The 27,618-nt window shown below is 35.8% G+C and overlaps 1 protein-coding gene across 3 annotated transcripts; it reads right to left on the reverse strand.

The window, feature by feature from the left end:
* Positions 1-1,433: 1,433 nt before the first annotated feature.
* Positions 1,434-26,543, reverse strand: LOC127855494 (fibropellin-1-like). Of its 3 annotated transcripts, none has more exons than XM_052391149.1 (17): positions 26,385-26,543; positions 25,596-25,814; positions 24,986-25,096; positions 23,662-23,772; positions 23,214-23,324; positions 22,666-22,779; positions 22,370-22,549; positions 14,625-14,715; positions 14,103-14,225; positions 12,776-13,723; positions 11,015-11,233; positions 10,134-10,358; positions 9,764-9,868; positions 6,312-6,490; positions 5,533-5,627; positions 4,988-5,111; positions 1,434-1,543 (listed from the first exon to the last, which is right to left on the reverse strand). In XM_052391149.1, the coding sequence occupies exons 1-10, from the start codon at positions 26,422-26,424 to the stop codon at positions 13,702-13,704; spliced, it is 1,122 nt and encodes a 373-aa protein (XP_052247109.1). In that variant the 5' UTR covers positions 26,425-26,543; the 3' UTR covers positions 1,434-1,543; positions 4,988-5,111; positions 5,533-5,627; positions 6,312-6,490; positions 9,764-9,868; positions 10,134-10,358; positions 11,015-11,233; positions 12,776-13,701. The 3 variants fall into 3 exon arrangements, with proteins under 3 accessions (XP_052247109.1, XP_052247101.1, XP_052247117.1); XM_052391141.1 differs by having other exon boundaries at positions 9,755-9,868; XM_052391157.1 differs by lacking the exon at positions 11,015-11,233 and having other exon boundaries at positions 9,755-9,868.
* Between the last annotated feature and the right edge of the window lie 1,075 nt (positions 26,544-27,618).

Consider the following 27,618-nt stretch of genomic DNA (forward strand, 5'->3'; position numbering starts at 1 on the left):
ATATAGTTAACTGGTAGTTACCTGGTAGACATACCCAGTAAAATTTATTACCGAATATACGGAAAATATGAAAACTGAACAACTTTTTTCAAGTAATTTAATATACCAGTCGTGATATTTTAATCAATATAAACTAATAATTGTAAAAAAACACACGGTATTTTAGAACTATTCTTTTTTCGTCAATCGCGGTTGACAGTCCCTTTTTAAAAGCAACATGAATGGACTGGCGGACATTCCCTTCCGTACGGGCGTCATTACTTTGCGAAGAAATGTTTTCAATATTTTCGCATTATATGATTTTCTTCGCTAAAAATATTATGTCGCCATTTTTTATACCTAATATGTTTGATCTTATGTCAGGCATGCGGTATGACATCATTTTAAACTGTTGTATTCAAGTCGTTACAATTTTTTACACGTAACCAGTAAAATACGTATTGCCTAAAATCATAACCTTTTTAATCGGATAAGGTTATTTTCGAATATGTTTTGCTTCGATCAGTTAAGTTATTGTTAATATTTTTATAATAAATCAATAAACAATTGTTTAGCAAAAATTTAATCTGTACATAACTGTAACCCAGTGCTGGTTTCGAGCTGTCACTTTTAACGATTGCTAAAAGAAACAGCGAAATCTACAACTTTACACAGATGCGTAATGGCAATGCTTGCGTCAAACTATGATTTAACTTCAATAATTCAAAAGCAAAAAAAAAGCATTGTCCCTTTATTCCTTATTACTATTGTTAACATGGAAATATTTAAATGGAACAAAAAGGGTAAGTGAATATCGAATTGAATTATCTCCTTTGGTTAGTTAAATTAACAATCAATTGCTATCAATTAGTACCTTTTACAAAAAAGAAACTTCTTCCGATAAAAAGCAATTTTTTCGCCGATTTTCAGTTTGGTGCTATTAGGTCAAACTAGTTAAACGAAAAAGTATCATTTTGTGTCGCGTTCTAAAAAATTGGCTTAATGCTTGTGCATAAATGGTCGTCCCAGATTAGCCTGTGCAGTCCGCACAGGCTAATCAGGGACGACACTTTACGCCTAAATTGGATTATTGCTAAGAAGAGACTTCATTTAAACGAGAACTGTCATAAAAGCGGATAGTGTCGTCCCTGTTTAGCCTGTGCTAAGTGTCGTCCCTGATTAGCCTGTGCTAAGTGTCGTCCCTGATTAGCCTGTGCTAAGCCCAGTTTTCTCAGAACGCAGCTCTTTTATAGTTACACAATGCTTCCATGTGGTAATACTTTGCTATCAAACTTTAAAATACAGTGTGGATCTATGACTGAGTCTAAGCGGTATATGTGGGCAGTTTTCACTGACAGAGCTTTAGTTCACAATGGAACTTAATACGCAAGACAATGAATTTAACCGCAGTGCAAACTCAAATTCACTTGACAAAGCAGTGAATAGTCTCTTAGTTAGTATTTGTAGTTTCTTTTTATTTGCACACATGGACAAGACATCTTTCTATCAAGTTTTTGTAGAGGCTCCATATTATCATCCGAGTAGGCCGACGTGGTACAGTTGTCTGAAATGAATAACAAAAACTCGTGGTATATTTGTAGTAGAAAAGTAAGTGTCCAACCTATGAATCGTTATTAGATAATAAATAAGTTACAGTGAAATGGTATTCTTCTCAGTTCAACACTTTAAATCGCGACCTTGCAACATTATTTCTTTCTACGCGAAAGCTTTTTTACATATCGACTATAATGAATTAATACGATCAAGAGATATGAACACGTCGCGGACAGATTTATGACGTAACTCTTAGGCTTGATTGTCAGAATCATGTGACTACAATATGGATACTAGATATCTATGAAGTGGTGGGACGTTATCTGCTCCTTTTTTATCTTCTTTGGCCGTATTGTCACAACCATAAAGCCCATTCAAGTAAAATTATATCGTATAAATAGACGTTAACGAAGGCACAGCCCTTAATACCGCAGCCTTGCATCTCTTTAGCCGTATAGTCACAACCATAAAGCCCATGCAAGTAAAATTATATCGTATAAATAGACGTTAACGAAGGCACAGCCCTTAATACCGCAGCCTTGCATCTCAATGTACTGGTGTTGCCACTTAATACCGTAGCCTTGCATTTCAATGTACTGGTGTTGCCAATCTGTAGCGAATGTTAATCCGATTGTTTATTTTAAATGGAAACCAGAGAACAAATGCGATTTTGTGCGTGATGTATCGTGCGATGTACAGAATCTGGAATAAACTTTATTATCGCAAATTGATTCAAACGCTGACCCTGATATTTTAGTGGGAGAATTCTCAAAATATTTAAATTTAAAGGGGGGGGGGGAAATATTTTAAGCGCATTATAAAACCTGAAAATAACCGATTTTTATATTCTGATAAAAATAAACAAAAATGGTTTAATGAAGAGTGTAAAAACAAACAATCTCAGCTAACAAGAGCCTTAAACGAGTACAATCTAAATAAAAATGAACGTACGCGAGAACAAATGATTTCTATGAAGAAGGATTACAAGTATGCATGTAGGAAAACGAAATTAAAATATAACAGTGACCAAAGCAAGCGAATGAATAATATGAGACGGAAATCACCTCGTGAATTTTGGAAACTGTTCAAGCGAAAACCTTCATCACAAATCTCAGACACGATATCGTTAAGCGAATTTAGTGATTATTTCAGTAAATTAGCCGACGAAAGCAGTGTAAATCTAAATTCTTTTGACGCCGAAACTTTCTTAAATGAATTTGACAATTGGCAAAACACACACCCGTCGTACCCCGAATTAGATAATCCCATATCGATAGAAGAAATAATAAAGGCAACAAAACGATTGAAACACAATAAAGCGCATGCGCAGGACAATATAATGTATGAATATTTTACTGAAACAATACATGTGATTTCAAAGCCTTTAGAAATATTATTTAATTACATAATGAATAAAAAGTGTCTTCCACGCAGCTGGGCGTCCGGAGTTATCATACCAATACATGAACGTGGCGACATTACAGACCCAAATAACTATCGGGGAATTACGTTAATTAGTTGTTTTGCCAAACTTTTAACGGATGCGCAATTCGGCTTTAAACCAAACTGTAGCACAGTAGATGCAATCTTTATTCTTAATGCCCTCATAGAAAGACAGTTGCAGAATAAAGAAAAACTATTTTGTTGTTATATTGACTACCGGAAAGCATATGACGTCATCAATCGCGGTCAATTATGGAGTAAAATGATTAATATGGGCATCGACGGTAAACTCTTGACCCTTATTCGATCCATGTACAATGAAGTCAATTACAGGTTAAACACATGGGTTCACTGTCAGATATATTCAATAGTAACGTTGGTCTATTTCAGGGGGAGATAACCTCGCCCGTATTGTTTTCACTCTTTATTAATGACATCGAATTAAGTCTGCAGAATGGAATAAACGCCGGCATGACATTAGAACAAATATCTATCTATCTCTTATTATTCGCAGACGACGCGGTCTTATTTTCTGAAACACAAGACGGTCTTCAAGAGTCATTATACAATTTAGAAACCTATTGCGATAAATGGAATTTAACAGTTAACATTGAAAAAACAAAGGTCATGGTATTCCGAAAAGGGGGTTCAATCAGTAAAGCATTCAAATGGACTTATAAAGGTCAAGAACTAGAAATTGTGAACAATTTTAATTACCTTGGAATTGTGATGTCAAGTGGCGGATCGTTTGTGCCCGCAACAAATACACTATATGGCAAAGCATTAAAAGTAATGCAGTCTTTGTTCAACCTAACACAATATATGGACGTACCCATAAATATCATGTTTAATATATTTGACGCATATGTATCATCCATTTTAAACTATAAGTGCGAAGTTAGGGGATCCATCAAAGCGGAAAATATTGAACGCGTTCACCGTAAATTCTGTAAAAGACTATTGAACGTAAAATGTCAACAAATTCACTATCGCTATATGCCGAAGCTGGTCGATTTCCCTTGCATATCGACAGATATGTCAGGATGGTTAAATATTTTTTGAATTTACATACTGTGAAACAGGGAAATTGTATTCTTAAATAAGTTGTTTTTTTACAAAGATTAGAAATTGAACGTAAAAATAATGCTAACAATTGGTCATCGAAAATACGGGACATTCTTAACCAAACCGGTTTCACCGATGTATGGCTATTCCCCGAATCTGTTAACAATGATCACTTTATCCCGTTATTCAAAAACAGATTACGAGACCAGTATATTAACAACTGGGATGTCAGTGCGACGTCGTGTAGCTCAATGATCTTATATAAGGAACTCAAACCGGTTTTTGAAAGATCATCGTATCTTGATATTGTTGACAACAAAAGCATCGGAACATTATTGCAAAATTACGTTTGTCCTCTCACAAATTATTCATAGAAACGGGCAGACACCAGAATATTGACAGAGATCAACGCAAATGTATATTATGTAACCTAAATAACAATGAGAATGAATTTCACTTTGTTCTTAAATGTCTTTATTATAATGATGTTAGGAATGCATTTATTCCGAAATATTATAGAATCCGACCAAATATGTTCACGTTTATTAAACTACTTAATAGCTCAAACAAAACTGTATTAAGAAAGCTAGCCATGTATTGTTTAACATGCTTTAAAATAAGAGAAAATGTCATATATATGTAGTGTTAAATAGAAATACATTTTTTACGAAAAATAAGGTCAGAAATATATATATATATGCATAACATTGTGTGACCACTGTGTATTAAACCCATCCATGTAACATTCTCACGAAATATGTTCACGAAATATGTTTATTTCGTGTTTATTTAGATTATTTATTCTTTAAAATGATGTGTGTTTTTGTGTGTACTTCAACGCATGCTGTTATTTATATGTATGTTAATGACGATGAGCTTCACATGCTTAAGTCAAAAATAAAACTATTCTGTTCTGTTCTGTTCTGTTAACAACACGGTTGCGTACCTTTCCTCGCATATAAAATTAAGTCGTTTTTTCACAAGGCATGGGTCTCCATCGGAAGCCAATGTTGCCGTCCAGAGCAAGACACTCCGGGCTGGACATGGAAGGACTTAGACCGTCCAGCCACCTGAAGTGATAGCGGAAATTGCGTCATCATCAACCGTAGCCTTAACTACATACTTGATTGGCTTGCATCTGCAAAATGCTAGGCATAACGCGTGACATTTTACCACAAGGCCCAGTTCGTGCAAATGTTACATCTTGGTTCATGAGTGGCATGCTCATATCCTTACGAACATATACTTATAATTAATATAACCAATCAAACACTTCCAAATTCAATACACGGTTAAAACTAGTTCTTTATGATTTTAGTCTTCATAATAAAGAATTTAGTTTATACGGGAACCAACGAGACATTTGTCTCCAAACTTTATGAAAGATAAGTACAAACAAAGTCAACATTACAAACTAATAGTCGCGAACGGCATATTGTTTGTATTGATCAACTTAATTCAATAAAATAAATAATAATACATTATGTATACCGTGTAACACTGCTAGGTTCTCCCTTTAGCCATTCTACTGTACCGGAATGTGGTCACCGTACCCCCCAACCAAAACACAAGCTCTGAATACCTGCCTGCAATGAAAAAGTTAATAAAACTGGCGGACGTTTGTTTGAAGAGGACCGGAGTCTAATTAAGACTACGTTTGTTCGAAGTTGATTACAAAGTTTATTTTAAGTTGAATGGGCTATAGTAAAACGTAGGTGTGAAGTGGAATGAGGGCAAGAACACGTTTTGATAAAAGTAGAACTACAAATACAACGCACAGCAGCTTATATCCAATGTTTTTTTTTCGACAGCACTTTATGTCTTCTCGTTAAAAAAAATCAACGGTCGTTTAAAAAAACGTGTTCTACTTTTATAAACAACAAGTAAGAGTTTAGAGTGAATCTATAAACTTTTGCATATGAAATGTTGACTATGCTCAAGATCTGGGCCCGAATTCACCAAACCATTTTAAGCCGTAAGGCTAAGACTTAATTTTTTTAATATCAATCTTGGCATGAACCACCTCTTTTCACGTAATTCTGTCTGTACGGCATTTATTTGATGCCAAAAGCAGTATCGATATTATGTACATTTTCAAAGTGAGGACTGCGTTTTGTTGGTTAAAATAGTTTATAATATTCTGAAGTCTAAGGATGTATTGGTGTTTCCTATTTTCCATGTCTATAAGGTTATTAAACATTACTTAAGTTGTTTCTAGCGATAGAGAGATTAGCGAGTATAAGGTGTTAATTTACAATCTCCATGATTACTTCTCATGGACTCCACGAACGTTTCAATGTGCAGCGCCTCGGAGAGATCATTCAGGACGGCCAGGTGCCCAAGCCTCGCCGCGCAGAATTCTGTGCATCTCGCCACATAATCGCCTCGCTAAATACAGCGTAGCACGAGGAATTCGTGCGACACGTGTTGTCAAAGCGGGGAAATAAATCTAAAAATGGAATATATAGAGTATATTTGTTCGTATCAGTGTAAGATCGTTTGTTATTTTACGAGTGATCATAGAACACATTATTTTTCTATGATCACGAGTGAAATAACAAACGATCTTACACTGACATGAACAAATTTTCTTTTATGCCCCTTTTTCAAGAAAAAAAGTAACAGCTGTTTCCCTTTCTTTGAAAAGTTACCCTTTCTCCCGTGGCGTGCCTCAATACATTTCAATACACAAAATGACGTCATAAGTGTTTGTTATACCAGCGAAATTCTCCGGTTAAACTCTTTTACATTGTAAATAAACGGTGAAAAAAGCATACAATAAAAAGAAAATATGTTAGATTGGGTGGAATGTCGATTTTAACAAGCAAGTACTTGTTAAGTGGGTCAAACAAGGGAAGTAAATCTTGATATGATAATCTAAAAATAGAAAAAGTAGTTCCGAAAATTTGTTATTTTCACCAGTGAAAATAACAATTTGTTTATTTTCACTGCTGTTATTTCACTGCAGAAATGTCATATTTTATCATTAGGTATAAAAGAAATTGTACGTATGATATTCATCACAAAAGAGCATAACATGTTATTGTCAAGCATTTCAAAATGTATTCACATACGATTTTATTACACGTTTTGCTTGTTGGCTTGCTATTTAGTTTCCTTTCCTTTGGATTATTAGACACTTTCAACACATTTCAGTCATTTGTTGGCTGTCGGTTGACCCAATATTATTCCCCACATAAGTGATATATCCGGGGCAGGAGTCAAAACAGGATTTCCGAATCCTTAAATGTTAAGCCCGGCGCTGTACCAACTGAGATAACCAAATCGGTTGTCGACATTTTGGTTTAATTGTAAGTGATGCTTATTTTCAGGCAATTAATGCACGTCTTTCTCATTTTATTTGCTAAGGACTACTTTTTATTTCACTTTTTTGGAAATAGTCTAATGCATAATTATAAGGCCACTATTCATAAAAAAATAATAACAAGAGTGCCAATCTGTCACAAGATACGCCCGTTCGAAGGTTTAAGACACCATGCTCAATGCTTGAAATGCACTAAGTGACCTCGAGACTTAGTTATTTACCCGGCATGACCCATATTTGAACTTGACCTAGATATCATTTAGATGTAACATCTGACTAAATTTGGTGCAGATCAGATGAAAACTATTTCAATTAGAGAGCGGACACCATGCTAAATGCTTGAAATGCACTATGTGACCTCGTGACCCTCGTTTTTGACCCGGCATGACCCATATTCGAACTTGACCTACATATCATCTAGACACAACTTCTGACCAAATTAGGTGAAGATCTGATGAAAACTACTTCAATTAGAGAGCGGACACCATGCTAAATGCTTGAAATGCACTAAGTGACCTCTTGACCTAGTTTTGAAACGGCATGACCCATATTTAATCTTGACCTACATATCATCTAAACACAACTTCTGACCAAATTTGGTGAAGAACGGGAAAACTACTACAATTAGAGAGCCCATGCTTAATCCTTGAAATGCACTAAATGACACCGTGACCTAGGTTTTGACCCGGCATGACCCATATTCGAACTTGACCTAGATATTGTTTAGACACAACTTCTGACCAAGTTTGGTGAAGATCGGATGAAAACTATTTGAATTAGAGAGCTGACACTGCTGTGGACGCCGCCCACCGCCCGCCGCCCGCCGCCCGCCAAGGGTGAAACTATAATACGTCCCGTTTTTAAAAACGGGCGTATAAAAAATAAGTAATTATACATTTGTGTTAATGATATAAATATATGTCAATGTCACAAATATATATATATAAACACACATAATTGAATAGGAAAATGTTACAATCATATACGGAATATCGTTAGGGCCATCGTGGTTACCCATTAAAATCCAGAGGGCGACAACTCGATAGTGCAATAGTACGATGACAACAGTGCGACAATACGATGGCGACAGTGCGATAGTACGAAGACGACAATGCGATAATACGATGCCGACAGTACGATAACGCGATAGTACGATGGCGACAATGCGAAAATACGATGATGACAGTGCGACAATACGATGGCGACAGTGCAATAGTACTATGGCGACAATGCGAAAATAGTTACGATAGCGACAGTGCGTCAATACGGCGGCGACAGTGCGATAGTACGATGGCGACAATGCGATAGTGCGATAGTACGATGGCGACAATGCGATAATACGATGGCGACAGTGCGTTGTACGATGGCGATAATACGATCACGACAGTACGATAACGCGTTATAACGATGGCGACAATGCGATGATACGATGGCGACAGTACTACATGACTATAACATTGTCGCCATCGTACGATCGAACTGTCGCCATCGTTTTGTCGCACTGTCGCATTGTCGTCATCGTACTATCGCGTTGTCGCCATCGTACTATGACATTGTCGCCATCGTATTATCGCATTGTCGCCATACTACTATCGCACTATTGCATTGTCGCCCACTGTATTTTAGTGTGTAACCACGATAGCACTAACGGTGTTCCGTAATCATAAAATGTCTCAACGATTAATAACCTTGGTCGTCTTGGATCAATGTGACTACTAGACAAATCCAGTGTATTTTTAATCCGACTCTGTGCTCAGCATTCAATTTTCCGTTATTTAGTTGTCAATGTAACTTTCCCAAATCCATAACGTTGACATTCGAAATGAAACGTTATCGCAATGAGTAATCCCTATAAAAAAATTCCACCGTGCATCTCTTCGACATTGCATTTGTAGGATATTATACTTGACTTATGCGAATCAATTGTGTGTGACCGAAACTTTAATGGCTTTTGTACACGACGGTCATTGTCGTTGTGCCTTCTGGAAGGGCAAGTAGAACCTAAACAAAGGGCGTTTGAAATGCACAGTTTTAAATATTTATTGAAAACAAACATGGCGCTGGACTTTTGAGTTCTTCACCAAATTACTACAGAGCACATCACTGAAAAATAGTACGGGGATACAACTTCATTAAGGCAACTTTTATTAAAAGGTTAATCAAAAGCATTAAGTAAAATGAAAATGTGTTTGTTTTCTTGGTAATACCTTAAAATATTGTCTAAATAAAATTAGCAAATTAACACATTTACACTTGCAAACCATCACGTGGAAACACATTTATTTTCTTAACTTACTAATACCAATTGTTATCGGTAATACCACGAAAGCTTACAAATATTCTATATGTACCGACATTTACCATGCACCATAAATAGAACGCTCGTACATTTCTCACAATTATCTCCGGTGTAGTCCCCAGGGCATGCGCAGTGGTGTCCCACTGGGAGCTGTGTGCAATGTCCACCGTTCTCGCACGGGAGATCCGCACAGTTACGGGTGTCTGTCAGAAGAAACGGAGTCTTAGAAATCTTAGACGTTGATATGAACGCGCATAGTTAGTTTACTCTGATAAAAATAATTATGGCGACCATGATTAGGATAATACTCATCGTGGCCGCCTTCATTATTTTCATTATCTTAATCACAACCATCAACAACACTATCACTGACACCACCATCACAATTATCATAATAATTGTATGTATAACCAATCTCATTTAATAAACTTTGAAGTCAACACATTTTTTTCCTATGTATATATCTACCTGTTGGAGAGGATGTTGAATGAATCTCACTCAGATCAGTATTTGTGTATGTTACGTGGCTAGCTGTTGTCACAACGGAAGTGATTGCACCCCCACACGTCTCGTGCTCGTATTTGTCGTCTGCGTAGCAGTGTCTACTGCGCGTGCCACCCGCGCATGGACCCCATGCTTCCCACTGAAAGAAGATGGCCTGGTTTTCTGTGCAGATGGCTGCTTCCGGTTTGCCTGAAAGGACCCCATAAGCCTTGAGTTCTCAAAAGTATAAACATGTTCTAAGAATTCTACAATTTTCCATTCGAAATACAGACAAAACCACGTAAACGTCATCGAAATCCAATAACTCTTTTAATAAGTACATCGAAAGACAAACTTCACCTACCCTATCAAATAGTTCAGATGAGGTAGACATTGATCACTTTTATATTATGTTTTTAAGTACAAGGGAAATAAACACTCTAAGATTGACGTAAACACTTTAAGCTATGCCAGCTGAATTTCACAAATCTACGTTTCGTGCTTTTTAAAAATATGATACTGTTAGTTTTAATTATAATAACAATGAAAATTCTCCGCCCCGGACATAAATCGAACCCTTTCAAAAGTTGAGTTAGATGGGATATACTGTAAGTAAAATCCTTGCATACATACCGGTAATTTTCAAAAAGAAATTTTGCGGTTTTTTATTTTCATTATTTTTTTTTTTAAATGTATTTTCCTATCATAAATTACATAACGTTCAATTGTTCACGCACACACTGTAATGACAATTATGTTGCAAGTTTCCTGAAAAGGGATATGTCCAAAATATTTAATTGATTGTGCTGTTATGACTTTAGTACGCTGTGGGAGAACAAGATAAAATAGAAATCTAATGGATTTACCGAAATGGGGAACGGTAGTAAAGGACGACCGCGTCATTAACGTTGTTGTCCGGGCAGTGGTCATAGTAACGGTTGTGGTGGGGCTCCCACAGATAGCCGTCTCGTACGATTGATCAGCGTAGCAGAGGCGACTGTGCTCACTTCCGGTGCACTCGGACCAGGCGCTCCATTGGAAAAATATGGCCTGGTTGTTCGTACAAATCGACGCATTGGTGATGCCTAAACGGTTAAACGCGACACACGAACCATTTAAAGAGTTATATTAAAGTGATATTATGGGCATTTTTCACTGTTGAATTGAGCTGAAAAGAATTAACAGGTCAAAAGAGTTAGTTAAAATGTGGTTACTGACTGATTATCTGCAACTGAACTTGCAACCAGTTGTTTATAAAAATATATTTTATATTCGATATTTTTACGTGACTCACCTAGTCCTCTAAGCCGAAATGATCCGTAAAACAAAATTGTGTTTTTGTGTCGTATGAATGAATCTGCACTAAAACTAAATTTATGTTCATATCGTACATGCATGATCAGTTGTCAAACGAAAGTACGGTTGATATTCAAATGCATTATTTTTCTCTTTCCGGGATATTGTTTTAGTATGTTGATGCTGCATTGACAAATATGTAAGTGTAAATGAAGCGAAAACACCAAAAAATAAACAACGGTTGCGATAGAACCCTATAAACTGTTAGATGCCCATAATATCACTTTAAAAGGATTATACGGAATTATATTTTCGACTAAAAAAATAAGCATTTAACAAGTTGTACTAAATGATTGCTCAATACAAAAATCATGTGGATATAAACCTACATTTAAGTCAAAATTACAGTATAAAAATAATAATGATAATAAATCGCGGAATGTCTAATTTCGGAAAAATAAATAATCTTTAAACAGAAATATATGAATTTAATGATACATGTCTGATTTTATGATGAATATCGTTGACTAGCAACATTATAATAAAATATGACTGCTGCTGTGTAATTTGTAACGTGGAAATTGGTTAATTCCCTCTTATAAAATGCTTTAATGGGGCCTTTTCACAGATTTTAGCATATTTTTGAAGTTTGTAATTAAATGCTTTATATTGATAATAAACATTGGATCTTAAAAGCTCCAGTAAAAAATCAATAATAAAATATCAAAAAAAAAGGAAAAAAAAGTAGCTGGCTCGAACCAGTGGCTCGAACCAGTGACCCCCGGAGTCCCGGAATTAGTCTGAAGTAAAATCGCACTAGCCCTCTCGGCTATTCCGCCGGGTATACACAATTTAAGTATTTTATACCTTATATAAGCAATCTTCGTAGTTTTGTAAATTTAAACGACAACAACAGAACTCTCCAATATTCAATCGTTTCGCGTTGCAACGCGTTATAATTTTTAGGTTTTCAAATCGTCAAAAGATACATATAATGGCTATATTGGACTATGGTAAATGTTCAGTAATACTGTTTCTTCACAAATATCATAACTAAAACGAAAATTTGCGAATCTGAAACAACTTTTTTCAATTTTGTCAATTTACCAAACCGTGAAAAGATCCCTTTAATACTTGAGATCCACTGATGATTATAATCCTCCAGTTTCCCTTCATATAATTTGAATTTGATTGATTTATCGCCTTTTAGTTATCCTTATCATGTCGTTACTTAGCTCTTTTTATGTAATTCTAATTCCACCCTAGAAGGAGTTTGCATTACACAACTGAAAAGTATTGAATAAAAACATCTTTAGAATTGTCAAGCTTACCTGATATATACAGTACAAATAAAAGATCTAGTTTTGTTTTAACTGACATTATTCCCTTTGTTGTTAAACGTAAATGCTCTTTTATCTCGTCCGAGTCATCTCCTTAGATTACAGACTACATATGCATTAAGTTCCTGTTCTTAAGATAATGGCCGCCTATTATGGAACGCGGGGATACGAGCAGTCACGCAAGTAACACAGTACATACAATGTAGTTACGTGCGTATAACTCCAACACATCAGTGCTTTTATCGCTCTCTCGCTTGATATGCCGTATCTTATTTGCGACCTCTGTATGTATTTTCTATCCTCATTTATAGTTATTAACTTACTAGTTTCTTTAAATTGATCTTCATGCTTGATACTTCTCGAGGTCCTGTTCTTAATATTTTGCAATACACTGCCATATTCACTATCATTTTCAACACCATGGCCTTCTTCTAATTCTCTTGATTAATAGTAAGGTCATTTGCTTTTTATTGGTGTTTTCTTCTTAATTTATAACCATTTCAGCACTATATCCTTATTTTTTTTTTTTTATTTCAGCTCAATGTCATTTGCTGTATCTGTTGATATACTCTCCCTTATCCCCTGACATTAACTGCACTGTATCATATTTTAAGTTCTCTGTTTTCTTAAAAACAATTGAGATTTCTTTATTAATACAACCTTCTTTAGTCACTACCTCTTTGCAGTCAAACCTCATTTGTATTTCTCTCGTTCGTCTGAGCGTCATTTTCTCCCCTTTTCTCCCCTTTCCTCTCCTTTAGTAATAGCTTTGTTAATTGCAAAAGAGATTTTTTTTAAATTACTCCTCACCCATCTTATTATTTATGATTGAAAACAACAATACCACTTACATTTCTATAAAACCTTTTTATTAAAACAAAATGAACGTGCAAAGTATAAAGCATCTTCGAGGACGTTTAGCCAATAACATATATAGTTCTGAAAAGAAAGAAAATTTGAATCATCGTTACACGTGTAAGGATACAAGAAGAAAAAATACTACTTTCTGACATGTGAAAATTTTGATACATAACATTTTATGTGTGTGTTACTATTAACCCAAAAATATGTTTAATTTAATTCACATAAAATATACACGAACTATTTTAATTATCTATTAAGAGTTGAAACCGTTATCTTTTATTATTTTGTATATATTCGATTCCATAAAGGTGCTATAACAAGAGTAATTTTATGTTTTCGATCAAATGATTAAAAATGTGAAGCCTATGATAAAAATATGGCGAATACTAAACAGAGACTTAATAATATGATATCTATTATTAAAGCTCATATAAAAATTATGATTTCAACATACTGTTCCTCGCATATAAAGAATGTCGGTCTGTCACATGGGAAAATCTGCCACTGAAAGTTGTAGCGTCCGTCCATGGCAACACACTCCGTCCCTAATGCAACCGGGCCGTTGCCATCAGGCCATCTGATTTAATGTAAATTTAATATACAGGAATATTTAAAATATATACACAGTCTTAAAGCATACACATAAAGTAGATGATGCAAATCATGTTTACATTTTTATAATTGCAATTTAAATAGAATAGTCCATGTCATATTGAATTGAAATGTTGTTAATGAAATTCAATAAAAAAAGGCTTAATTTAAAAGACACGGATTTTTTAAACAAATTACTTAGAACTATAAGTGTCCATTATACATATATAATATGCATAATAAGCGTTAAGCAAATGAAGTGCTTTTAAATACGAAAACATTCGCCGAAACGATATTGCCACATACAGAATTGCTAAAATTGGCCACCAAAGATTAAAAGTTTAAAGATAGATTAAAAGACGAGTTTTATAGTGACCGCACTGACCTAGACGTGCTACTTCTTCCTGTCTGCCAACGCTCAGGACTGCTTCCGGTCTTTGTGCCGCCAATCCAGAACAGCGCTTCGCTGTAGCGCGCTGGAATGGGAGGCACAACGAAATATTGAAATTATACAATGTTGAATTATCTTATTGGATGCTTTCTTCTCATATCTAGGGAATTCGCATGTATACAAATGGGTAAGTCTACCGTTTTAAAGAGTAAAATGGAAAAACAAACACACAAGGTGGAAATACAAAGACGGCACATACGGTAATGCTCCTTTTTCCTTATTTGAATAACGTCCAACTTACTCTACATAGACCCATCTTCTTTAATATATTTATCTTGATTGTTACATGATACATAAAACAAAATACAATACTGAGGAATCAAAACAAATTGCAACTTGTTTAATTGCCTTAATTGGGGTATTCCACTACGACCCGATTCCCCATGATTTGTCCCGATTTCCGATATTTTGAGGTCGGGGACATTCGTAGCTCAATCGGCGAAGATCCTAACTCATTCGTAGCTAGGCGCGGGCCGGTCGTAAGTGATTCCTGCAACTCGTGAGCTCCCGAAAAATCGTGGCCAGATTTTAAACGTGTTTAAAATTTGGCCAGGACCTCCAAAACTGAATTTAATCGCAGTTGACACGTAACAGCGTCGTAGTGCGTTCTTTGGCGTCGTAATGGAATCGTAGGTAATTCGTGACTCAATCGGGAATTCGGTGATCACGTGATCTGTCTACGAATCAGCTACGACTTTGTCAAGACTCTCACGAGGTCACCCCGATTGAGTTGCGAGCCCGCTAAGATTCTCGCGATTTAGATCAAGACTCTCACGAGTTCACCCCGAGTGAGTTGCGAGCCCGCTAAGATTCTCGCGATTTAGATCAATATCTATAGATATTGGCGCCTAATTCATGGGTGCATTCGATGAGGTCCTAGCTAAATTAGTCGTGACCGATCTGCATCGTTCGTAGTACAGTCGCAGTGGATTCTTACACATCGTAGTGAAGTCGCGACCCTATTCGCAAGACTTCAATCGAACCCCACGATTCGTCGTAACTCAATCGTACAAGTGTCGTAACTGAATCGTAGACTGTCACGAGTCTTCCCGATTCAATAAATGTGATAAATCGTAGCGAATCGTGGGCTTGTTTTCGAAGTGGAATAGGGCCATTATTTGACTGAGCGGTTCGTACTGAGTTTCATCCAATAAAACTCGAAACACGATATCGATACTTTTGTCACAACATTGTTTTAAACGGGATATTAGCGGTCAATGATCGGTAAAGGAAGAGGAAACAAAACATTATTTAACATCCGTTAAATGAGTCGTGTCAACTTTTTAGACTGATACATTCAACTGACCTTTTCCAGTATAAAACGCATGTGTTTTGTAGAGCGTTTTCAAGGTAAATGCTTTGGTTGTAATTTTAAGTTTTAAAAGGCATGTTGCTTGTGCATATCCATAAGAATTTGAAGAAATTTGTAAGAAATCAAGAAAATAATTCTAGTTGGTGTTGGATAAGTATCGGTAGTTTTTTCTTGACCTATTTTAATAACAAGTACATTATTTTATGTTGAGTGCATGGGATCGATGTATTTGTCGTTTGTTTTCATCTTTATTTGTGTTAGTATTGAACCTACATTTATTATGAAACACGTTTTTTTTGTTTTACATTATCGGCGCAAAGATGTGTTATCAACCGATATATTTGTGAAAACAGATGAATACCGAGCACGCAAATTGTGTTTAAAACCTCGATTTTTTCAGTGAAACACATTTAATAACAGAAATGTAATTGTTCAAAGTACTTTTTTTAAAAATACAAATGTGTTTTTAAAGGGATGCGTTAACATATTTTGGCATGTTTTGAAGTTTGTCATTAAATGCTGTAAATTGATAAATGTAAACATTGGAACTAAAAATCTATAGTAAAAAACAATTAAAAAATTATAGAAAACAAATCACCATGTAGGCTCGAACCACTGACCATTGAAGTAAATGTCTAGCGCCGAAACAACTCGGCTATCCATGCAGCTAACAAGTGTAATGCATTTTATCCAAGCAAACCACGTATGGTTACACAATATAACAATAACAACAAAACTCTCTGCGCTATTAAATCGTTTCGCGTTTGTAACGCTTTCTAATTTTATTAATTTCTAACGATGCTAATTCGTAAATGAAAATGTATTTCCGGTATGAGTATCCGTCATTTGTGTTATTTCGCTCGCGGATGTACATGTCATTGTTCATTTACTTTTTGAATCAGTAAGAAACGTTCAAAAATTCTAATTTTGACAGACAGTGAATAAAAACCTTTAAGGCATCATTAAGTAAAATGCAATTGAATGTTTTGAATAACTGTGAATATTTACTATGTAAACCTTTACCTTACGCGCGTATACGAATAACAACACCTTTTGCCAATCAGTGGGCGGAGTGCTAAATGTGAAGGTGCGCGTAACATCAATCTTGAACTCGACTATATACGCTTTTGTTGTTCTTATTCCGTTTTCCGATCGTTTCATATTCATTTATCACAAAATAACACTTCGGAAAGCATGTAATATGGAAGGGAAAGACCGCCAATATTATTCATCACCAGAAATGTTGCTCTTGTTGAATATTCAGCTCATTTGTTTAACAGAGAATTTTTAAAATGCAACATTTTAATATCTGTTTTGTACAATTGTAAAGTGTAAAATGTTCCGATTCTACAAAATGTTTACATGTTTAAAACAAACAGATCTGAAAATGAAGATATTGCATATATAAAGTCTACATCTTCCTATACCTAATATTGTAGTCATAATAATAAATCAAAGATAATAGGTCCATCAGAAAGTAAGTTGATGACAAACTACATTAGCATGTTGAATATTTTCTAAGTTGTACGATCGGTTTTAGTAATCTGCTACAAGTCAGCATTTAACAAGTGTACACTATACAATTGTACAGAATACAAGTTGACGAATCACAATTCAATATTTTACAACGCATTTTCAAGTCAACCGGTGTTAGGGTACAAATTGTCATTAGTAGCAGCCACAGGTGTTGGGCGCGTGGCCAAGTCACTTCAACACTATCAATATGTGATAAAACAACATTTTTCATCATTTTACCAAAAAAAATTCTAATATGATATACATATATCTCTTGACACAGGAAAATCACCTACATCAACATTTTTAAGCCATTAAGTGCTTAAATGGCGGTCGATTTTCGTAAACTATGTACCATTTTGTTGGAAAAGGTTGCCTCGTGACGAAAAATGACCACGAACAGCTACTTGCCAACATTAACTACAATAAAACAATTCTCGAACTCGTAGAAGTGCTAGGTTCTCGTCTGACCGAACGTTCATTGCCGATTTTTACAAGAGTAAATATCGAAATACCCCAGCTATCGAACATAATCCGCATTAGTACAATAAACAAATACGAGTTTATCAACTTACAACACAGATTTGTCCTTTTGTTTGCGTTAAATCAGCACAAAGCAGACTATTCACTCAATCAGCACAAAGCAGACTATTCACTCAATCAACACAAAGCAGACTATTCACTTAATCAGCACAAAGCAGACTATTCACTAAATCAACACAAAGCAGACTATTCACTCAATCAGCACAAAGCAGACCATTCACTCAATCAACACAAAGCAGACTATTCACTCAATCAGCACAAAGCAGACTATTCACTCAATCAGCACAAAGCAGACCATTCACTCAATCAGCACAAAGCAGACCATTCACTCAATCAGCACAAAGCAGACCATTCACTCAATCAACACAAAGCAGACCATTCACTCAATCAGCACAAAGCAGACTATTCACTCAATCAGCACAAAGCAGACCATTCACTCAATCAGCACAAAGCAGACTATTCACTCAATCAGCACAAAGCAGACTATTCACTCAATCAGCACAAAGCAGACCATTCACTCAATCAGCACAAAGCAGACCATTCACTCAATCAGCACAAAGCAAACCATTCGCCTTATAAACACAAAGCAGACTATTCACTCAATCAGCACAAAGCAAACCATTCGCCTTATAAACACAAAGCAGACCATTCACTCAATCAGCACAAAGCAAACCATTCGCCTTATCAACACAAAGCAGACTATTCACTCAATCAGCACAAAGCAGACTATTCACTTAATCAGCACAAAGCAGACCATTCACTCAATCAGCACAAAGCAGACCATTCACTCAATCAGCACAAAGCAGACCATTCACCTTATCAACACAAAGCAGACCATGCACTTTATCAGCACAAAGCAGACCATGCACTTTATCAGCACAAAGCAGACCATTCACCTTATCAACACAAAGCAGACCATACACCTTATCAACACAAAGCAGACCATTCACCTTATCAACACAAAGCAGACCATGCACTTTATCAGCACAAAGCAGACCATTCACTTTATCAGCACAAAGCACACCATTCACCTTATCAACACAAAGCAGACCATTCACCCTATCAACACAAAGCAGACCATTCACTTAATCAGCACAAAGCAGACCATTCACTCAATCAACGCAAAGCAGACCATTCACTTTATCAACACAAGCAGACTTTTCACTTAATCAGCATAAAGCAGATTATTCACTAAATCAACACAAAGCAGACTTTTCACTTTATCAACACAAAGCAGACTTTTCACTTAATCAGCACAAAGCAGATTATTCACTAAATCAACGCAAAGCAGACCATTCACTAAATCAACACAAAGCAGACTATTCACTCAATCAGCACAAAGTAGGCCATTCACTAAATCAACACAAAGCAGACTATTCACTAAATCAACACAAAGCAGACTATTCACTTAATCAACACAAAGCAGACTATTCACTAAATCAACACAAAGCAGACTATTCACTAAATCAACACAAAGCAGACCATGCACTTATTCAACACAAAGCAGACCATTCAATCAATCGGCACAAAGCAGACTTTTCACTTAATCAGCACAAAGCAGACCATTCACTCAATCAACACAAAGCAGATCATTCACTAAATCAACACAAAACAGACCATTCATCTTATCAAAAAACACAGCAAACCATTCACCTTAGCAGCAAAAAGCAGATTATTCACCTTATCAACACAAAACAGATTATTAACCTTATCAACACAGAGCAGACCATTCACTAACTCAGCACAAAGCAGACCATTCACTAAATCAACACAAAACAGACCATTCACTAAATCAACACAAAGTAGACCATCCACCGCATCAACACAAAGCAGACCATTCACTTAATCAACACAAATCAGACCATTCACTTAATCAACACAAAGCAGACTATTCACTTAATCATCACAAAGCAGACCATTCACTTTATCAACAAAAAGCAGACCATTCACTTAATCAACACAAAGCAGACCATTCACATTATCAAACCAAAGCAGACCATTCACTAAATCAAAACAAAGCAGACCATATGCCTAATCAACATAAAGCATACCATTCACCTTTATGAACACAAAGCAGACCATTCACTTTATCAACAAAAAGAAAACCATTCACTTAATCAACACAAAGCAGACCATTCACTAAATCAACACAAAGCAGACAATTCACCTTAACAACACAAAGCAGACCATTCACTTAATCAACACAAAGTAGACCAATCACCGTATCAACACAAAGCAGACCATTCACTTAATCAACACAAATCAGACCATTCACTTAATCAACACAAAGCAGACCATTTACTTAATCATCACAAAGCAGACCATTCACTTTATCAACAAAAAGCAGACCATTCACTTAATTAACACAAAGCAGACCATTCACCTTATCAAACCAAAGCAGACCATTCACTAAATCAAAACAAAGCAGACCATATGCCTAATCAACATAAAGCATACCATTCACCTTATGAACACAAAGCAGACCATTCACTTTATCAACAAAAAGAAAACCATTCACTTAATCAACACAAAGCAGACCATTCACTTAATCAACACAAAGCAGACCACTTAATCACACAAAAAGCAATTCACTAACACAACATAGGGAAGTTTCCGTTCCTCCACATAAGCAAATATTACTGTCTAAGACTGATTTTCCGAAATGGTCGTTGCTATGCGAAATGCACTCAGTGCGCAATCTTTCTGAACGATTTTAACACCTTTCGAACCAATATTGAATAATTCAGACGATTGTGTAATATGTTTGCAAAGATAGGCTTTACAAGTGAAGAACAAGAACACTTGTTGCAAGTCTGTAAAATTGCATTCTACTCTTGTACAGCTGCTGGAAGACATGCATATTGATGTGAATCACTTCTCGCCTGAGGTTGTAGTGGTTTGTGGGTGAAGTGGAATGAGATGTAAGAATTATTCAGGGCGTAAGCTGTGTTTTGTTTTGTAAAAGACAATATGTCTGTGTTTCTGCCTTCTTGTTGAGACCTCAACAAGCCGAAACGTTGACAGGCTTTGTTTGTAGCAAAAGATATGTGTGTAGACCATCGGGAGTCATTGGACACAATAAAGCCAATTTGTTTTTGCTGTTCGACTGTCTTTAGTGGTACATTATCCGGATAAAGTGTTTGGCGTATTGGTTTATTACGTTGCCAGGAGAATAAAATTGGTTCGTTTTTCTAAGAATTATGTTAAACATATAAAGATCATGGTTTAGATTATGTGCGGCTTATGACTAAAGATGGAATTTCAACCATGAAAACAGGCTTGTACCGTCCGAGTTACTCTTATCAATTATGCCGTGTATGTACACATGAAAGAGCAACTGCCAGAGTATAGCACATTGCGGAGATGGTGGACCATACAGACGTAAGCATTAAGGATTCGTTGTTTCGTTGTGCTAGATAGAATTTCAATCTCAATTCTACATTGTCAGCGCTACGAACTTCTGCGAATGAATCTGTAATGATATATCTCTTGTCGTCTTACATTTGGACGAGAATACCTTAAACATAAGCAAAACACAACTCATGTGCTAAATGGCGTCTAGTTAAAACGTTCATCATATTAAAAAACCGGCAACAACCTACCATATTCATTGTTGTCGATAGTCCTTTTTCCGTTACTTGTATTTATCGTCCCAGTCAGTATTCCTCAATTTCCGCTCTACCTCTTAAGATACTTGATAGATACAATTAAGATTCTCGTACTATACCTTTTGATATATCTTTATATACGTATTATCGCTTGCTATAAACTTTATTTTTAATGGTCGGAGTGCTTAAATTTTGAAAATACTACAAATATCTATGGAAAAGAATTCCTGTAGGTTTTCATAAAGAATCATATCCATTATTGCATGAATGTTATGCATATGCCATGTCCAAATTATCGTAATAATAAATAGTGTTTAAATCAACGAAGAGAAGTCGATTAAATAAAATATCAAAAAGAAGACAATACACTATATAAACACAATGCAAGCGATTCGATTACTCAACACACAGCAAGCGATTCAATACACTTCGCCAAATATATACAAGCCACACAAATGACTTAATCAACACATAACAGACTATTCACCAAAACAACACAGAGCAGGTGATTCACTAAATCAAAACAAGACCAAGCGATTAACTTAATCATTTCATAGCAGAAGATTTCGTACAACAACGCGAAGCAGACGATTTGCTTTATCAACACAAAGCAAATAATTCACTTAACCAACACAGATACATTGATTCATTCAAACATCACACAGGCCACCACTAGTAAATAGCAAGCGGACGTTTCTTACATCGCATGGATTCTAGAAAAGTCTCCATAAAGATCCCTTCCGTCAAATCGTTCGGAACCATGAGGTGTCCTCCGCGAGCCTGGCAAAAGTCACGTGCTCCTTGCCACGTGTCCTTAACGGGGAACACCACGTAGCATGAGCTGCCTGTGCGACATGTGCTGTCGTGCAGCGAAAACAGATCTGAAAGTATTTATAAAATAATAAGATTCACACACGGCGACCGTTGTCCTATATGAAGCTATAATGAACTTAATTCCCTTAAAGTGCAACAGTATTAATACATATTATGATTGCACCTTTCTCGCAATTTGGCCCTGTATGCGTTGGCGGGCACGTGCAGTGGTACTGGTTAATCATCTCTACACACGTTCCCCCGTTCTGACAGGGGCTGCTCGCACACTCCGGGATATCTGCAAACAACGCAGTAATCGAGATATATTCGTGTACTCGTTAATGAAAAACAACGAAAAAGCTGCTTAAAATGCTTTTCTTGTCGTTGATATGTTTCAATTCAATGGTCCGTATATAACCCCACAATAATATTTGGATATTACATCTTTTTATATGCGATTAATGCTCCGATTCAACTAAATTGGATACATCACTTGTGCCATGGAAATTTCAATTCAATATTATACTTGCCCTCAAGGTTGATCTAAACGTAATAAATAACTATTTAAATTTATCTAAATGCAATTACAATTTTGTTTTACTAAATTTTTAAATCATAAAAGTTAATAAACGCACAAAGGATCCATCATTTTGCAAAAACACATTAAATTTAATATGTTTTGTATTTTCAAAAGGAAATGCAGCTGAGGCCCCATCGCGTCACGTTTCGTACCCACGCAGTTGACTCCCGTGGTGCCAGGCACGCACTGACACCTGTAGTAGTTGATGTGCTCGAGACACGTGCCATTGTTCAGACACGGGGTACTCGCGCACTCGAGAATATCTAAAATTAACAACCCATGTGGTATTCTTGAAATCACGGCCGGGCAAAAAAACTTTCGTGCAAATATATTAATGAAGTGCTAATGATTAGTTATATTATAACATAAACGATAATAATCTGTAATAAATGACCAACAGTGAACACGTGGCCATAATCGTTAAAACAAATAAACACATTAGTCAAACAATGTAAAAATTAACCGTTAATGTTAGCAACGCAAGTCAATGGTAATATGAACTCGGCGACTCTATTTATTGTAAAACATACATCCTTAAGTAACAAACACAATACAAAAATTATATTCATCACGCAAAATGTAAGGCATAGTTTTGCGTACCGTCGCAGTCGTGTCCTGTAGTTCCGGGCGGGCACAAGCACGTGTAGAAATTAACGTGCTCGATACATACGCCTCCATTCTTACACGGAAACGATGCGCAGTCGAGGATGTCTGCAGATGCAATGTTGGTTAAAACAGTATGCGTTATAAAGATACTTTAAGCGTGACATTTTTATTACAGGCATGCACTAATGAATAAGAAAACACATTTCTAACAACTTATATGAATTCTTATCCATTTTTATTCATAGCACGTTTACGATTTAAGCACGTGGAACCAGTTAAAGCGATATCCAAATGGTGGCAATTGATACACCGTTTGTGCGTTAAAGGGACCTTTTCACAGATTTTAGCATGTATTGAAGTTTTTCATGAAATGCTATATATTGATAAGTGTAAGCATTGGATTTAAACAAGGCTCCAGCAAAAAAAAAACAAGATTAAAATACAAAAGTGACTCTAAACTGGGTTCGAAACACTGACCCTCGGAGTAAAAGTCTATCGCTAAGACCACTCGGCCATCCGTGTTCATACGATAAGTGGTGTATTTGATACTTTATATAAGCAATCCTCGTAGTATCAGAAAATATAACGACAACAACAGAACTCTCCAAATTAACTCAATCGTTTCGCGTTGCAAAGCATTATACTTGTCAGGCTTTTAAATCGTGAAAAGATGCATATAATGGATATTTTAGAGCATGGTAAATGTTAAGTACTACTGTTTACTCACAATTATCATAACCACAACAAAGATTTGCGATTCTGAAACATTTTTTTTTATTTTGTCAATTTACCAAAACGTGAAAAGGCCCCTTTAAAATACAATAAATGATAAAACGTATATTAAGATGTATACGATTCTATTAAGACACGATGAACATACTTATTGCATTGATTAAGATGCTTAAATGGCGTTGTACCAAACTGTTAAATCTAATTTTCAAAAGTTAGGAATTTATTTACATATAATGAAATGCCAAAACCGGATTATGGTATAAAAAAAGACATATTAATGCACAAAGATTTTTAAAATTGGTTTATTTCTCCAAAGTCTCATTCGAAATATTTACTATGAATAACATTACAATTAAATAGATACACAAAATTATAAATAATTATTAATTTGAAAAAATATAAGTCCTTACAACAGCCCACGATTCCTTAAACACGCAAATTCCAAGTCCTTCAGGGAGCGTTTCATTGTTTATTGTTCACTAATTTGACAGTTGTGTTTAAATTCCAAATTTTGAATTAACATATACGTACTAATTGTTGTATTTAGACCTAAGATTTAACAAACGTCAGGTGCATACGTATCTACCTTGACAGTGGTCCCCAGTGGTTCCAACGGGGCATGTGCACGTGTAGTAATTCACGTGCTCGTTGCATGTGCCTCCGTTTTGGCACGGGTTACTGCTGCACTCCAATATATCTAAAACAGATGAATGCAGACTATAATCAGAATATTCATTTTGATATTCATATGTTTTCCAACTTCAATGAGGTTTGGCAGAACATATCGAAAGTGACGGAAACATGAACACAAGCACGGGCGATGGGCGAAGATCAACATGCGTTATTAAAAACTCAATATAAGCACTTTATGCTCATTTAAGTGAACAATTTAATTGAAGCGGTTAAAAAGAGTGCAGAACAATTAAGCTTGAAAACAACGTGTGTAAGTGCAACCGCGGACGATCGGTTACATACAAATATGTTAAATCAGACACATGAAACGCAGTGCAAGATTAACATTTACTAAAACAAAATTTAAATTCGGCGGGACTATTATTTTCACACATAAATTGAAATTAAGTGCGCGTTATTTTAATGTGATTCATCGAGGCTCGAACCCAGATCCTACGAGTATAAGTCCCTATCGCGATAACCCGTATGTTGCCCCATCCCCTCCTTTGCAAGTGATAACGTACCCTCACAGCATGGAGCGGTAGTCCCCCGCCTGCAGTGACACTGGCCCTGATAGAAGTCAGCGTCATTGTAGCATATCACGTTGCAGCGGTCCGTCTCGTGCGTCCCATCATGGTAGCAGTAGCGTAGCCGGAAACCTCCCCCGCACGAGACCTCGCACGCGCTCCATGCGGACCAGTGTTCAAACGGGCTATTCAGGCATATACTTCCGGAAACCAGGCCTATGCGCGCATCATTTAAAATCGGTTAATTAACTTAAATGGTTGTCTGATTTCCTAAAACCTTAACATTTGTTACTTAGAGAGGTGAAAAGAATATCATTTAAGAATTACGGGTACTGTATATGATCATGGGCAAAACAATCGTTTTTTTCTTTTTAACGGTCTAGTTTGAAAAAAAAAACAATAGTAATTATTTCTCCCTTAATGACTTTTATAATAGAGTTGCACAACCATCGTACATAAACTTACTATAAATTGATATTTTACTTTAGTGGCCGAATCGAAGCTTGCGTTTTTGCGTTTCAAGTAAAATAGAAATATTGTCATGATTCCTTTAGGAATAATCTATCGTCATGTGATTACGTACATTTATCAGAACTTAACATACATTATCCTTCATAGACCTACCGAGAACTATTAAATAAATGTAAGTGTGCATTACAGCAAGCTTTGTAAAAAATTAAAAGTTAAAACAAATAGCGACAAACTTAAAAAGTTACAACATGAACGAAGACATCAAGAAAATACATATTTTAGAATTTGACAACAAAGTGGAAAAAACACGCTTACCGATATAGGTAAATATAATCGCATACAATACAAATAGCATATTGAAAGAGCAAGCAAACAGATTGGAACACTGTCAAAGTACAAAACGTTTAAAAAACTTATTCCCCCCGATACGATACAAAGTATATATAATAGTTTTGTAGCTAGTTACACGTGATGCCTTATCAAAACATCCATGTAAAATAGTTTAGAAGCTAGGATGTGTTTTACCTCTGTATAAGATATATCGTGTATGAACATGTGCACATGAATGGCACAGGGGGGAGCCCCCCCCCCCCCCCCCCCCCCCCCCCCATGCCACTTGACGATTTAACAAATACAAGAATACGAGCAAGTAAACACTGGGCGCAGGTCTTAAACCTCGCCCTTCTGAATATGAATAACATTTCATATGTATATGCCGTTGTTAAACTGATTGAGGAAAAACATATATCAGCCGTATATTTTATATTAACCCATCTGTATATGAATTCCACAAGTTATGAGTCTCATGTGATAGATAAGTAATGTCTAATGTCTCTAAATAGATATAAAAAAAAACTTATGTCATAGGAAATTCCATCCTTAATAATACCGTTTAATATATTTCAATACCCCTTAGATAGAACTTCGTGTTCTTACCATATAATTATTTTGTTTATTTGTATTTGTATTTTTAATTGACTTTTTATGTTGTATAATTCTTTGTTGTTGTTCGTAGTAACGTGACAGAAAATATTGTTTATATTTATTTATGAAACCGATGTACTTTCGTATCAGTCTGACTAAATTGTCTGTCTGTCTGTCTGTCTGTCTTTCTGTCTGTCAATCTGTCTGTCTGTCTGTCTGTCTGTCTGTCTGTCTGTCTGTCTGTCTGTCTGTGTCTGTCTGTCTGTCTGTCTGTCTGTCTGTCTGTCTGTCTGTCTGTCTCAATAGTTATTGAACCGTGGCTCTCATCGAAAATAAAAACTTAGTTAACAGAGTGATATTTGCGGATAAATTGAACTATTCTTTACAAGGAATTGTTGACTGATTGTTAAAATGACAACTTCAAACACAGAGCTCCAGAACAGAATGTATTGGGAAATACAACTAAATAGTCAAACATTTTTATTCGTTTATGAATACTCATACATCGAAAAATAAAAACAACAATACGCTTGTTACGCTTTTTTTGGCAAATAAATAATATGTGTTCGCTATACATAGCGTTTAAAATACATGTACGCTCTTAAATTCGAAAGAATGAATGGCT

This window comes from Dreissena polymorpha, chromosome 1, assembly GCF_020536995.1.
Source record: "Dreissena polymorpha isolate Duluth1 chromosome 1, UMN_Dpol_1.0, whole genome shotgun sequence".
Lineage (NCBI taxonomy): Eukaryota > Metazoa > Mollusca > Bivalvia > Myida > Dreissenidae > Dreissena > Dreissena polymorpha.